The following is a 15,461-nucleotide window of genomic DNA, read 5'->3' as shown; positions in this document are numbered from 1 at the left end:
CTTCTGTCAGTGCCACAACAAAAACTACAGTTCCCAGGACAGGGAATTCTGGGAAGTGTAGTTTCATGAGAGACGTTTATCCTTCCCTGTCAGTGCCACGATAAAACTACAGTTCCCAGGGTTCCAGGGCCAGGGCAGCTGAAGCGGTCTGAAACTGGGCTGTGTCTGCGGGTGTGTTTTGAACCATGGGACTAGGCCTAGGCCTAGTGGAAGCGGGAGGGAGGGAGGGAAGCGCCTTTGCTGCGGCAGCAGAGCAGAGGCTGCCATGACTCCTCCTCCTCCTCCTCCTCCTCCTCCTTCTGAGTCCCGGAGGAAGAGGCTGGGCTAAGATGGCGGCTCCCGCTTTGGGAGAGGCCCTGCAGGAGGCGACGACGGCGACAACGCCATCGTCCTCGCCTCCACGGCCGCCACAGCCACCGCCGCCTCCGGATTTGCCTCAAGTGAGTGGAGGAGGGCCTGGCGGGGGAAGGCGAAGGCCAGGGCCCGCTTCTCTCCGTCCGAAGGGACGAGAAGAGACTCTAGAGCCCAGGCAGGGAGGCAGGGAGAGGCGTCTGCTGCTGCTGCTGCTGCGGTTTCCCTCGGAGGACGGGCAGCGGGCCGAGGAGGGCGCTTACACACACATGCAAACACCACACACACAACCACACTCACAAGGGGACAGGGGGTGTATGTTTGGTTTTCAGGACGGTCAGGAGTCTTTCCATTGGAGGTTTAGTGCTTACACACACACACACACACAACCCACGTACACATAAACACCACACATAACAACAACAACACACTCACAAGGAGAAAAGGGATGCATGTTTGGCTTTCATGAGGTCAGGTTAAACACACACGCAAACACCACACTCATGCACGCAACCCACATACGCATAAACACCACACACAACAACAGCAACACACTCACAAGGAGAAAAGGGATGCATGTCTGGTTTTCATGAGGCCAGGTTAAACACACACGCAAACACCACACTCATGCACGCAACCCACATACGCATAAACACCACACACAACAACAGCAACACACTCACAAGGAGAAAAGGGATGCATGTCTGGTTTTCATGAGGCCAGGTTAAACACACACGCAAACACCACACTCATGCACGCAACCCACATACGCATAAACACCACACACAACAACAGCAACACACTCACAAGGAGAAAAGGGATGCATGTCTGGTTTTCATGAGGCCAGGTTAAACACACACGCAAACACCACACTCATGCACGCAACCCACATACGCATAAACACCACACACAACAACAACAACAACAAGACAACACTCACAAGGAGAAAAGGGATGTCTCCGAGGCCAGGGGTCTTTCTAGTGAGAGTTTTGTGGTTACACACACGCACACAACCCACGTACACATAAACACCACACACACCACACGCAAAGGGAAAGAGGGAGGTTGTTAAGTTTTTCAGGATCCTGGGAGTCTTTCCTTTGGGTTTTTTTGTGGTTACAGACAGACACACATACACATATTAAGCACCACACACACACACACACACAACCACGCTCACAAGGGGAAAGAGTGTGTGTATGTTTGATTTCCAGGGGGGCAGGAGTCTTTAAATTCAGAGTTTTGTGGTTACACACACACCACACAACAACAACACTCACAAAGGTGTGTGTGTTTGGTTTTCAGGAGCACAAGAGTCTTTCCATTGGGAGTTTATTGTTTACAGACACATAACACACACACACACACATATATATAAACACCACAGACACACACAAGCACACTCACAAGGGGAAAGGGGTGTGTGTTTGGTTTTCAAGAGCCCATGAGTCTTTCCTTTGCGAGTTACGCACACACATGCCACGTACACACACAACAACACAACACTCACAAGGGGACATTACTTGTGCTCTACCTGCCTGAAAGATACATTTAGAAAGCTGAGGAACAGTGTAAAGACCTTTAAGGAGCTGTGACTGTCCTTCTGAGAGACCGATGTACATCCTCAAGAAGCTGGGCTCCTTCCCTTTCACTGCCTCTGTTATTGCTAACTGCTTTCAAGTCTGCTTCAACTGACGGTGACCCAATGAATGAGAGACCTTCAAGTCACCCCAGCATCATGATCAGGTCATGCAGACTCAGGACTGATTGAGTCTATCCACCTAGAATGGGGTCTTCCTTTTTTCCTACTGTTCTCCACCTTGCCAACCATTATTGTCTTTTCTAAAATACAACAACCTCAGTTCAGTCAGAATCATAGAGTTGGAAGAGACCACAAGGATCCAGTCCAATCCCATTCTGCCATGCAGGAACTCTCAGTCAAAGCATCCCCGACAGATGGCCATCCAGCCTCTGTTTGAAGACCTCCAAGGAAGGAGACTCCACTACACTCCAAGGAAAGAGTTTGTTCCACTGTCAAACAGCCCTTACTCTCAGGAAGTTCCTCCTAATGTTGAGGTGGAATCTCTTTTCCTGGAGCTTGCATCCATTGCTCCGGGTCCTAGTCTCTGGAGCAGCAGAAAACAAGCTTCCTCCCTCCTCAATGTGACATTCCTTCAAGTATTTAAACAGGGCTATCAGATCACCTCTTAACCTTCTTTTCTCCAGGCTAAACATACCCAGCTCCCTGAGTCGTTCCTCATAGGGCATGGTTTCCAGACCTTTCACCATTTTAGTCGCCCTCCTCTGGACACGCTCCAGTTTCTCAGTGACCTTTTTGAATTGTGGGGCCCAGAACTGGACACAGTATTCCAGGTGGGGCCTGACCAAAGCAGAATAGAGTGGCACTATTACTTTTCTTGATCTAGACACTATGCTTATGTTGATGCAGCCCAGAATTTCATTGGCCTTTTTAGCTGCCGCATCGCACTGTTGACTCATGTTCAACTTGTGGTCTACTAGGACACCAAGATCCCTTTCACACATAATCTTGTCCTCCATCCTATGTCTATACATTTCAGTTTTTTTGCCCTAAGTGCAGTACTTTACATTTCTCTGTGATGAAATTCATTTTGTTATCTTTGGCCAAGCTTTCTAATCTATTAAAGTCATTTGGAATTTTGATCCTGTCCTCTGGGGTATGAACTATTCTTCCTAATTTGGTGTCATCTACAAATGTGATAAGCATGCCCCCGATTCTTTCATCTAAGTCATCTTGGCTTCTAGGGAGAGGTCAACCTTGATTTGCTCTGATACCCATTTATTTGTCTTTTGTGCAGTCAGTGGTATTCATAGAACTCTTCTCCAGCACCACATCTCAAATGACTTGATTTTCTTCCTATCAGCTTTCTTCACTGTCCTGCTTTCGCAACCATAGGAAATAGCACTGCATAGACCACCTAACTTTAGTATTCAGTGATATATCTTTACATTTCAGGGTCTTGCGTAGTCCTAGCCATCCTATGATTTCTCAACTGCAGTCTCCATTTCAGTGTCTTCGTTGTCTACTTTAAAAGTATTGGGCAGCAGTGATAGTGAAGGATGACAGTGGTGAAGGATCTCTCAGAAAATAATAGTGGTACCATAGCTAATGAACAGAGGAAGGCATGGTAAACCTCTTTTTAATTACCACGGGAGCCTGTAGGTTACCTATAGAGGACCTTTATATTCATCTTTCATGCCAAGGTTCCAATCTCTTTGTTGGAGCAATTACTTCAAGACCAAACATTGTTACAGATTGTCTGTAAGATCTTTTTATCTATATTTTGTACTGCCCCATTTGTTTCAGAAAACCACAACAAGACACTCTTTCACATTTTTAGCACTGTGTTTTCACTTTAACTGCCATGACAACATCCTAACAGTGCAGTGTGGAAAGGGCCCCAGGTTATCACAGGTCAGCTATGCTGCTAGAATTTGCAAACTACATGAGTGACTGTATACATTGGTGGCTCTCTCTTTCTCTAGGAACAGACTCTGTTTTAATAATACTTTTATCTTCATAGCCTCAAGTTAAAGAAGAAGAAGACGATGAAGATGATGTACAATTTATATGTATTAAACATAAACAAGTAGATGAAGATGCAGCCTTTGTGAAAGTTAGAAGTAAGTTCTCTCTCCATGCACCCCCACACCCCAAACTCTTGATTGTTCCGAAACTCTTGTTTTGATACTGCATCCTCTCCAAATGATATAGCACTTGCAGTCCAAGTATTTTGAGACTTTGATACTTTACAGTGTTACTTAGGTAAACTTTGAATTGGGGTTATTGTGTGTCCTCCTTTTTCAGGATGTGTCATCTTTCCAGAGCTAAAATTTTGGACTGGGTGGATTTTTAAAATGGCCACCACTGCTTCTCCTCCTGCCCACTTCTGCTACTGTCTCATCAACCTCCTGCTGACTCCATTGGGAATTGTACTAGGAGAAGAAATGAAGGTTGACATAGCAAAGCGGTTAGAGAGAAAGAGGTAGTGACTCCGGCCCAAAACAGATGGGCCTAAAGCACCGCTTTCGGGTCAACCCGGGGACAGGAGCGCCCTCTGGCCACTCAAGGCCTCAGGATGGGATGCAGAAGAGAGTCAGACTTGGAGGGGAAAGGCAAAGAAGCTGTGTAGTTTCTGGCGTCTTGGGGGGCAACAGAAACAGGGTGGCTTGGTGAAGCAGGAAAGGGGAAAAGGAAAGGCAAAAATGTTGTTATTTAAATGCTGTGCAGCAAAATTTGCAGTAGCCATTATCACTGCTTAGTAGGATATTTAAAGTGAGAGTTGTCATAGCGATCAATGGTTCCAACTAGGCAGTTGGTAAAATGTGGGTTTCTTTACTCTCAAAAATAGTTACCCTATTTAAATATGCATTTCAGGATAACAAGTAACTTTTTTGTCCAACCTCACTCATGTTTTGAGAATTCAAATTTTCCTGTTATGTCAGAACTATCCTAGAGCAGGAATGGGTGACTTTGGCAACTTTGAGGGCCAGTTTTCTTCCCCTGAGACCCACTGTGGGCCATATGGATTCCCACAAATGTCTCTGGAAAAAAGTGGTGCTGGAAATCCATTTGTGGTTTTGAGTATTTTTTAACATTCAAACAGTGTAGACAGCAGCTCTCCCTATTTAAACTGTTAAGAGGTGGAGTCTTCCGAAGACATGCCATTCTCTCTCTCTCTCTCTCCCTCTCTCTTATTTTATTTTATTAAAAGGTCAGAGATGTGCTGGTCAGAGTCATGGGCCACAGAAACAACTTGGAAACACTTGTGGTCCCATGGCTGCACTCTACTCACATTTGGGCTAGAGAAATAGATTGGAAATATTCTCAAGATAGTCAGAATAAAGTAATTATTTATACAGTCAGCCCCCCCCCCCCATATCCATGGGTTTGTCTTTGCCTTTCTCTGTGGCTGAGAGAGTGTGACTTGCCCAAGGTCACCCATTGGAATTCCATCACTGAGAGAGAATGAACCCTGGTTTCTGCAGCCATAGTCCAATGGTCAGACCACTACATCACACTGGCTCTCCCATACACATATTTATGTCAAATTATATCATTAAGGTGTGTGTCACCCCCACAAAATGTAGAGTGGGGAGGGATACTGACATTATATATAATCACCATAATTTCCATGTTACTGGGAAGGGTACTTCTCATAGGTACTTCTCAGAACATGAGCAAGGATGGATTACGTGTTACCTAATCAGTGATCCAGAAAAAGGTTGAAAACCCTTGGCCTAGACAAATGCATTCCTGTCTGCTATAATTATGACCTTTTTTAACAGTATCATCAGAAAATTTATGCTTTATAGCATAATCAGAAAAGGCCAAGTCCCTATTGTAAGGAGAATAGTATAGTCTAAAGGCAATCAAATACACACTTGCTTCACTGTTGCAGTGACTAGTGTCAAGCAAGAGTACTTCCAGTCGTTTTCATGTTAGTAGAACTCCTCTCATACTAGAAGTGACGTGAGAAGTCTGTCTTCTGTTGTCTCCAGTGACTGACTAAAACTACTATTGAAACCTGTACAGAATCCATGAAAAACAGAAAACCACGTTATGATGGATCTCTTGTTCAGTTGACCAGGAGATTCATGGATCTTGTCAAAGCCGCTCCAGAAGGTGTTCTTGATTTGAATGAGGTATCCCGTCTGCTGGGGGTGCGGAAACGAAGAGTGTATGACATCACAAACGTGTTGGACGGGATATGTCTTATTCAGAAAAGATCAAAGAATCTTATCCAGTGGGTGTAAGTTGACTTTCACATTTACCTTTCAAACAACAATTGAGATTTTATGTCATGCACTACTTGAGCAGTTCATATACCAAGGACACAAGGTTTCATTTCATTAGAGCAGGTATCAGTGTAGAAATTTAAAAAGTATGAGAGATGAGCTGGAAGAACTCTTCTGTAGATCCTGGCTCATCAATTTGCCACAGATAAGCTGATCTTTGCTTTAGCCATCAATCTGTAACATGGCTACAATAGTAGTGGTATATTTCATGCAGCTACTGTAAGAATGGATACAGTAATATACATTAATAGCTTGGAGTTTTAGGGTTGATGCAAAGCAAAGTAATATGAATATTAAACTCTTGGGATTTGTGTTTTTTTGCTCCAATTGGTAAACATGAGTTAGAGATAGGAGCCCTGGTGGCACAGTGGTTAAATGCCTGTACTGCAGCCACTTACTCGCAGACCATAAGATTGCGAGCGCAATACCAGCAAAAGGGCTCAAGCTTGACTCAGACTTGCATCCTTCTGAGGTCGCTAAAATGAATACCCAGATTGTTGGGCTCAATTAGGTTACACTTTGTAAACCGCTTATGGAGTGCTTAAGTGCACTGATAAGCAGTACAGAAATGTACTTGCTATTGCTATATTTATCTCAACAGAATGCTTTCTATAGGCCCCATACAGACTGCCAAAATAAACCTGCTTCGGGTCACTTTGGAGGTATGCTGTTTAAATGATGCATGTGTCCTAAGTCCGGAAGCCGTGCCAAAGCTGCGCTCCAGTCCTTATGACTGGATCGTGACTTTGGCGCAGCTTCTGGCCTCTTAGGACACGTGCATCTTTTAAATAGCATACCTCCAAAGTGACCTGAAGCAGCTTTATTTTGGCCTGTCTGTATGGGGCCCAAATTTACTCCAAAAGAACCTCCACTGAGTGAAAACTAAGCACAGTCTCCTGAAACACGGATATTGCATTACAGCTTTAATTGTACAAAGACGGCAGCAACTAATGTATAATAGTATACAACTTATATAGCCTGATGGTGTGCAAATTTCAGTGACCTGAAACTTCTCTAACTCTGTACAGTGTGTGTGTGTGTGTGTGTGTGTGTGTGTGTGTGTGTGTGTGTGTATATATATATATATATATATATATATATATATGTAGCTGTTGGAGGTGGTTCATAGTATTTACTATTAAAGATTGGTTTTGTTTTCATAAAAATAGCCATAGGAATTAATAAGTAATCAAATGGCTTTTCTATAGGGAGAATTCCAGCTGTAAGGTTTAAAATATTTGTATTTTGTCTTAGTGGATCAGATATTAAGCATATCACGAAAAGAACACCAGAGCAACAGAGGTTAAAAGATGAACTTTATGATTTAACAGCAATGGAAGAAGCACTGGATGAACTAATAAAGGATTGTGCTCATCAGTTGTTTGATTTAACAGATGACAAAGAAAACTCAAGATATCCTTTTTCTTAGTAACAACTGAAGTTTTTACTTGCTGGAGTTGAAAAACATTGAGACTTCATCTTTCATAGTGATAGATCTGTATCAATATAGTCAAATAAGTGTATAAACATCCTCACATTAATGTGTATGTTATACTAAAGACTGCTATTAAAACGCCTTAACTATTGTGTACACTCGCTTATGTGACCTATCAAGATATCCGTAGCATTCAGACATTTCAGGAGCAGCTTATTATTGCCATTAAGGCTCCTGAAGAAACCAGAATGGAAGTACCAGCTCCTAAAAAAGTAAGTGCTCCTTGAAAAATGTTATGATTAATGAGGTTTGATTGGATGGATGGGTGTATAAAAGATAACTTTACAAAGATTACCATCAGCATTTCCATTCTTGTTTTAGATATTTCAAAAGAAGTTTTAAAAAAACACAAGTACCTATGCCTATAAATACTACTTGAAGATGGGTTTACCTCAGTGTAGGCTGTCACTTTCTTTCTCTTCATAGAAATAAGTTTCAATATATACTCTTAAAATCTGTGAAATACTTTACCTAGAATTTCTATGGAATAGCATTAAGAACATTTGATAATTATCTAGTTATAATTTGCACAAATGTGTCTGGGATGAAAATTAGTTGTACAGACTGTTTCTTAAGCCTCGCTTTAGTTAGGGATCACCAAGTGATGGCCATGGAAACATATCCTGTTCCCAACTGGTATGTGTTCTCCAGCTGCCAGTCCCAGAGTTCAGAGATGAGGATCATTTGTGGCAAAAGGGATTTTGGGCCCTTCTCAAAGTGTCAATTTTGCAACATTCCTTACAATCCATTAGTTTCATATGTATACTACCAATATGCCAAAGCTTTTGAGTTTCAGACTACTGTATAATGATAACATATTTTGCAGTATTGTGGAACTATTTCAGCTCTAGGGGCTAGAGTCCATCCTGGATAAACTCCATGGACTGTGTAATGTCAGAAGATAGAATCTACCTCTTTCCTAGACGTCCACCCAAAGTCATAAATTCTCAGCTCACATTTGCAGAAGAATGCAAAGGGATCGTGATGCACTTTTGAGACTGTTAATCTCAAAGGTGCTATAAAATCCCTTTGCATATGCATACTCCAGACTAATATGGCAATGTCTCTGAAGTCTGCAGAAGGAGTTACCTTTCTGTGCTTCAGAGATAAAAATCTGAATTCTTGCCTCTGATCATTAATTGAAGCTTGGACCTGGAGTCTCATCCAATTTTTTTCAGTAGAAAAGCTGCTCTTCATATGGCGCTGAGCAAACTAGCAGTGCTGGATCTTATAGGAGGGGGAATGAAAGTTTGAAAAGAGCTTGCAGTCTGAATGGGGGACTTGGCCTGAGGACCATAGGTTCTCTGTTCCTGAATTACTGAAATATTCACTTCCATTCACTTCCATTCCTGTTATTAACAAATACTGATTTTTTGCAGGACTGCATAGAAGTGCGTATAAAGAGTACAAAGGGACCCATTGATGTTTATTTATGTGAGGAGCCACTAGATAAGCCGAATACTGATGTTTTGGAAAATACAGATAACCGTTCATGCATAAGTAAATAGGCAATAGCTGCAGATGGAGGTAAATATATTAATGGAATCAATGCTTTTAAATATGACGTGGCAATTAGATATTGTGCTCATTGGAAACTTGGTAAAAGCTATGTTTCCCAAACAGTTTGTTGCCTGCCCACAGCTTCCCCACCCTGGGCTATTAGGTGACTTGCCAGCAAAACAGACTGGCAGTAAGAGCTGGCTTCCCAGCGGCGTGGGGGCATGGCGTTCAGACAGAACATGCCGCCAGGAAGCCACACGGCAGACTGCTAGTGTGGCAGCTTCACGGCGTTTCGGCAGCACAATATTTACATGCACCACACTGCAGAAACGTTGAAAAGCTGCTGCCATGGCAAAGCCAGCTTTTTCCTGGCTCAAAAACGAAAAGCTGCTGCTGCTGTAAAGCCTGCTTTTTTGACCTGGGAAAATGCCAGGTTGAAGGTGTGGCATGCAGTTGCCATGGTCCTAACCTGGTTATCAAAGAGGCGGCATCATCATGCCTTTAGGGATGTCTCTTTTGGCCCTTGATGAGATGTATCAAGGATTCTTAGTAGTGTTTGGAGTGTACTTGCCTTGTCACTGTCCTTGTGTCCAGATTTATTGCTCCAACAAGCAGCCCCAGTAGTTTCACTTTATGATGAGTTACAAAATACAAGTGAAAATGCAACCCTGCCCCCCCAGTCTCCACTCCTAAGCCTCAATTCTATTGCTTATAAAAAGGATACTTTTTGCTCCAATTCAAATTCAGCATCTATAAGTCCTGTTAACATTTAGTCAGAGTATATAGTACTTGATGAGCACCATGAATGTGTCTGATGTTTGAGCTTGTTAAAATTGAAGCATAAACAACAAGTTTAAAGTACCAAAAATGTTAACATTGTCACTTTCTTCACTTATTATAAAGACATGTAATTTTTCTGTCAAATTTTGGTGAAACTAAACTACTGACATAACTTTATTCATGGTTGTTTGGGGGAGGGGGGCCTGCATTGGTTTGGTGAATTCTGGACAGTGGTTCAAGAATTATTAAGGTTTTCTGCCCCGTTAAAGCTTGTGTAAGCAACTGCTGACCAAGGTCCATCAAGCATGCTTAGTCTCATTCAGAAACAATAATTCTGCCAGTGCTCCGGTATTTTCTGTGCTACAGAGCGAATCCAGTGCATTCTATTCGTAAGACTATCATTATTATTATTGAAAGTGACCTCATAGCATCAAACTAAACAGGTTAGGAAGCATAGGGGAGGAGAACAGTTTGGTTATTTTAAACATTTCCCCCCTCCCTAGATTTCTGGTCCAGTGGGAAATAAGGGGTCTAATGCAGTAGGAGATGAGGGTGTTGCTGCAAATGACATGGCACATGTTGCCTATAGTTATGTTCCCTTAGCCATTCCAACTGACAAAGAAGCACCATATTGGAAATTAGGGGATGTACTGATTTTGAGCATGACTTCATAGCCACTGCTGTTTCTTCTTTAAAATTGGTCACAGTTTCACATGGAAAATGAAGTGGAACAACAATGCTCATAGATCTTAGCCCACTCTTCTCTTCTCTTGTGAAGTGGTGGTGCTTAACTCTTCCACTTACCACTTCTTACTAGCTGCAGCACCATACCACATAGTATGATTTATCCCTACCAAGCATCTTGGGTTCCAAAGCAAGCTAAGATGTTTCTGTAGTGTGCCTGATGGTAGAAGGTTCAACATAGTGGTGAATGATTTTTTATTATGATTATTAATCATGGTACATTTCCAGATGCAGATAAATGTGTGCTGTATGGATTTAGTAGTTTTGTAAGGGATCTTTGGAAATGGGGACTAGGGCAGGAAAACCAAAGTCTTATATCACTGTAACTGAGACTTGTTTTTGGTGTCCATTCACATCCAGTTACTTTCAGTAAGGCATAAAGCATGAGCTCTTCCAAGGATTGTACCTCATACAGAAATGTTTCTGGCTGATTATGTTAATATGTTTTCCTTCTTCAGCGTGTGCTCTTAAATCTAAAACAGTGTATGTTTTTTCACTTTCACAGTGAGCAACATGAGAAATAAGCAGAGTTGTTGTATAGCTAAAGCACTTGATTTCTGAACTTCAGCATCATGGACATCACAGGAGTTAGTTCACTACAGGCCTGCACAAATGGAACAAGTGTTTGTTGTGCCTGCATTAAAGAGACCAAGAGGAGACTAGAATTGCAAGAATCCCCTCCGCCTCAAACTAATAGCCTGCTTTCAATAAATGAACATTTCTTTAGTCCCCTCTCCTCGAAAGGAGCAATTTTGCTCTGGCTCATTCCCCAACTAAATGGTAGTGACAGAATTGGAGTGCTATCGTGTAAGAGAACCTTAAGCTATATTTCCAAATCATAGCTTGGGTTTGTCTTTTTGTATAAGTTTATATGTATATAGCAGATCCCCTAATCTATTCCCTATGCTTGCAGCTTTATAAGTGGAAGTGGCAATAATGAAACTTGCAGTTATGAGTTAGCTTTCAGAACTTAATCTGGAGCCAAATGTATTCAGAAAGGGACAATTTTTGAAGAAATGCACTTTAGTTCTGAAGCTGCACTGTTGCCAAGCAAAATTACTGAATATATATTAAAATTTAAAAATCTGGGCAAGGAGATACCTTGCACTAGAACAGATTCAAATTAATAATTAATAAGGTTAATAAGAATTAATGAGGTTATAAAACTCTGCACTATGTTGTGAGTGTTCATATGATTGTTATCAAGATCAGTATAATGCCATGGCTGTTAAGTCCTGAAGAAACCAAAATTGCTTGGATCATGTGTCTTTGTGTACATATATATATATATATATGTATATGTATATACGTGTATCATGTTTAAATGTCACTAATGGAAATTATGGCAGGGTGAGCAGCATGTCTCTGTCTACAGAAAAATAAAAGTGAATTTGTAAATATTAAGTACTAAACCCTACAGCCTTTTTACTTTGTCTTAAAACCTTAATTAAGATACAGTCATTGGCTTAAATACCTTAAAGGCACAAGATCCCATTGGACCTTGGAAACTAAGCAAGTTTAGCCCTTGTTAGCACTTGGATGGGAGACTGCCAACTAATACCAGGTGCTTTGGGCTATCTTTCAGAGTAAGGAACTGCAAAATCACCTCACGTTATTCCTTGCCTATGAAAGCCCTATGAAATTCATGGGCCACCATATGTTGACAGGCAACTTGAACACACACACACAGAGTGTTTCATACCATCCATGTTGGAAGACGTTTGAAAAGCTACACAAATAAGAAGACACGATAGCTAGGTAATAGACCCTCCATCTTCCCATGTAAGCCAGCCTCCTCCAACAAAAAGTTGCATCTGTGTATGCTAGTGTACTGGCATACACCAACACAAAGGTTCTTCCTACTCAATAGAAATAGTAGAATCTACTGTCTAGCAGTCCTGCCTTCCGTCTGGTTGCAGCTTGACATACACAGACTGATAACCCATGGGAAGGTCATCCAGACCTGTCTCACCTGGAAGTAAGCTCTGCCTGGGGACTGATTTCTAAGTAAAGAGGTAAAATTCAAAGATATCAAGTGGCAGGATTGCTTCTGAACATGGATGTTCTGTAACATTGATAAAATTAGACTCAGTACCTGGTGTCACCTTCTTGAGCAGCAATGACTTCAAGTAGGCATTTTCTATAAATATTGGCTGAGCTTTCACATTAGTTTTAAGTAATTTTGGCTCATTCCTTTTGACCGGACTGCTTGAACTCTGACCTTTCAGTTTGAGTTGACTTTTCCTTGCATGAAGTTCTCGCTTCTGGTCCTACCCCAACATTTTGACGAGGTTTAGATCAGGAATTTGACTAGGCCTTTCTTCTACCATAATTCTCTGGTAAGAGTGTCTGTGTGTGCATGTAAGCCTTCAAGTCACCTGTGAATGTATGGCAATATCAAAGAGTTTTCTTAGGAGAGTTGGGTTTGATGGTTCCTTCCTCTGAAATATAGCCTACACCACCTGTTAATCATTGGCAGTCTCCCATCTAGGTACTAACCAGAGTTGACCCTGCCTAGCTTCCCAGATCAGCAACAATCTGGTGCCATTAGGCTATTTAGACTGTTTGTATATTTAGAACCAGTGTGACCCACTTTCATTTCAGTTTGTCTTGGATGGATAGCCTGGTATCTTCTGAAACACTGAAGAATTTTTGTTGTGTCAGTGATGGCAAGTCATCCAGGTCCTGATGCAGCAAAGCATGCCCAAATCATCAGATTCCCACTACTATATGTGATGGTTGGGCTGGGTTTCTTTTGTTTAAATTCAGTGTTTGCTTTTCACCCAACATAGTTTTCATGGAGGACAAAAAAAATCTAATTTTGATTCATCTGTCCACAGAACATTGTTCCAGAACTCTTGGGGATCACCTATGTGATGTTTAGCAAACTTGAAATAGGCAGCAATGTCCTTTTTAGAGAGCGGTGGTTTCTTTCTGGCTATGTTCCCATGATACCAGATCCCAACTGATCTTGGAATCTAAGCAGAACCAGTCTTGGTTATTACTTGGATGGGAGACTGCCAATGAACACTGGGTGCTATAGGCTATATTTCAGAGGAAGGAACTGGCAAAAGCACCTCTGAAGATTTCTTGTCTAAGAAACCCCTATGAAATTCATGGGGTCACCATAAGTAAACAGGCAGCTTGAAGGCACGGGCATGCACACATATATTAGTGCGCACACACACAGCCATACATTCCCATGAACAACATTCTTGTCCACTCTTTTCCAGATTGGTTTCTTTTCCTCATCCCTGAATCATGAAAGTATGTTGGCCAAGGAAAGAATGGCTGCAAACACTCAGAACTCTATTTTTGTCTTGGTGATTTCCTGAATGATGTGCTGATTTCTTCTTGGGGAGAACAGCATCTGGGTAGAGTGACTGTGATCTTGAAACTTCTCTATTTATAGACTATTGGAAAATGGATTGGTAAGCCTCAAATCCTTTCAAATGGTTTGGGAATCCTTTGGAGACTAATAAACAGCAATACGTATTTTACTGAGGCCTTCAGAAATGTTTGGCTATGGAATGGTGTGTTCTCTTTCTTATTTTCTAAATGAATACTGCAAACAAAGTAATAAGGATTTAAACAATATGTAATTTTAAATTATTTTTTAAAATAATGACAATAAATCATATTCTTTTTTTTTTAAATGGACATATAACCAATCTTGCAGCTTTCCATTCATCCAATGAGATACTTGTGGAAGGCTTGCTTACAGAATTCTGCATATGTTACTCAACTGTATGCAACCTTGGTTGCTATCTTAGAGCCCTAATAAAAATGCAAAATAGTGCAAATACATAATAGAAGTTCCACTATAAGGAATTTATCTTTTTATCCTCATGCACAAATTCATAATTTAAAATACCACTATCTAATTCAAGGTGAAAAGAACCTAATCCTAATCTCTGGCAATTGCATTTCCTCTCCAGCTATTCCTCAACCAATTTAGTATGTGCATAGGGTTTCTCAGCCTACTGGGAAGAAACATCAATGCATGGTGGTTACAGTTATATACAATATAGTGAAGACCAAGCTCTCAATATTTTGAATCCTTTTATAAGATGGGGCTTTCCATATTCACCCCTGGAGGTCTATCTCATTACCCAGCCACCCACCAACACAAGCTGTACTTTTGCTCCAAGCATGATCAGAAGTAAAATATCACTTTGGGTTCAGGGGTTCAGCCAATTTTATGTATGTAGAGAAGAAGGGCCTTAGACTGGTTTGGTATGGGGGGTGGACAGCAATATTTCAGCCCAAAGAAGTTTTTTTTTAAAAAAAAAAATTGACAGATGTCTGAGAGCTTGGGAAACTGCAAAATGGCATCCCATGGGCTACACACACACACACACACACACACACACACACACACACTCCCACTATTGTCACAAACCATGGTGTGTGATGAAGCCCAACCTTTTCTGGTAACACTAGCAATATTTTCAGCAGTTTATTTTCAGTATCCTTTCCTTTTAAATGCCACAGGATCTTTGGTGATCCATTCACCATTTCTTCTGCCTGTATCATTTGTTCCCACATGCATAACAGGAGAACGTATTGGGATTAATCTTGGATATAGTCTCAAGGAAGGCACTAATCCCATACCATCCACATTCCATTGTCATGTCTGGTGTGCCTCCATTCCTCTCAGCAGAGGGCTTTCAAACAGTACTTCCACCATACTTTGGCTTTTCCTTGACATGGGGATTACAATTGGCATGGGGATTACAATCTTCCTTTGCGT

General features: G+C 41.5%; 1 protein-coding gene across 1 annotated transcript; it reads left to right on the top strand.

Annotated features, from left to right (window-relative positions):
- The first annotated feature begins 313 nt into the window (after nt 1–313).
- On the top strand, nt 314–12,112 carry LOC149305190 (transcription factor E2F6-like). Its single transcript, XM_089477934.1, has 7 exons — nt 314–440; nt 3,915–4,014; nt 5,927–6,143; nt 7,444–7,603; nt 7,783–7,896; nt 9,064–9,211; nt 11,214–12,112. The coding sequence occupies exons 1-6, from the start codon at nt 330–332 to the stop codon at nt 9,190–9,192; spliced, it is 831 nt and encodes a 276-aa protein (XP_089334060.1). The 5' UTR covers nt 314–329; the 3' UTR covers nt 9,193–9,211; nt 11,214–12,112.
- Nucleotides 12,113–15,461: the final 3,349 nt, after the last annotated feature.

The sequence above is a fragment of the Sceloporus occidentalis genome, unplaced genomic scaffold (assembly GCF_023333645.1).
Source record: "Sceloporus occidentalis isolate IW3139 unplaced genomic scaffold, rSceOcc1.0.p SCAF_12, whole genome shotgun sequence".
Lineage (NCBI taxonomy): Eukaryota > Metazoa > Chordata > Lepidosauria > Squamata > Phrynosomatidae > Sceloporus > Sceloporus occidentalis.
Note: the sequence above shows the minus strand (reverse complement) of the source record. Positions and strands in the feature narration are given on the sequence as shown.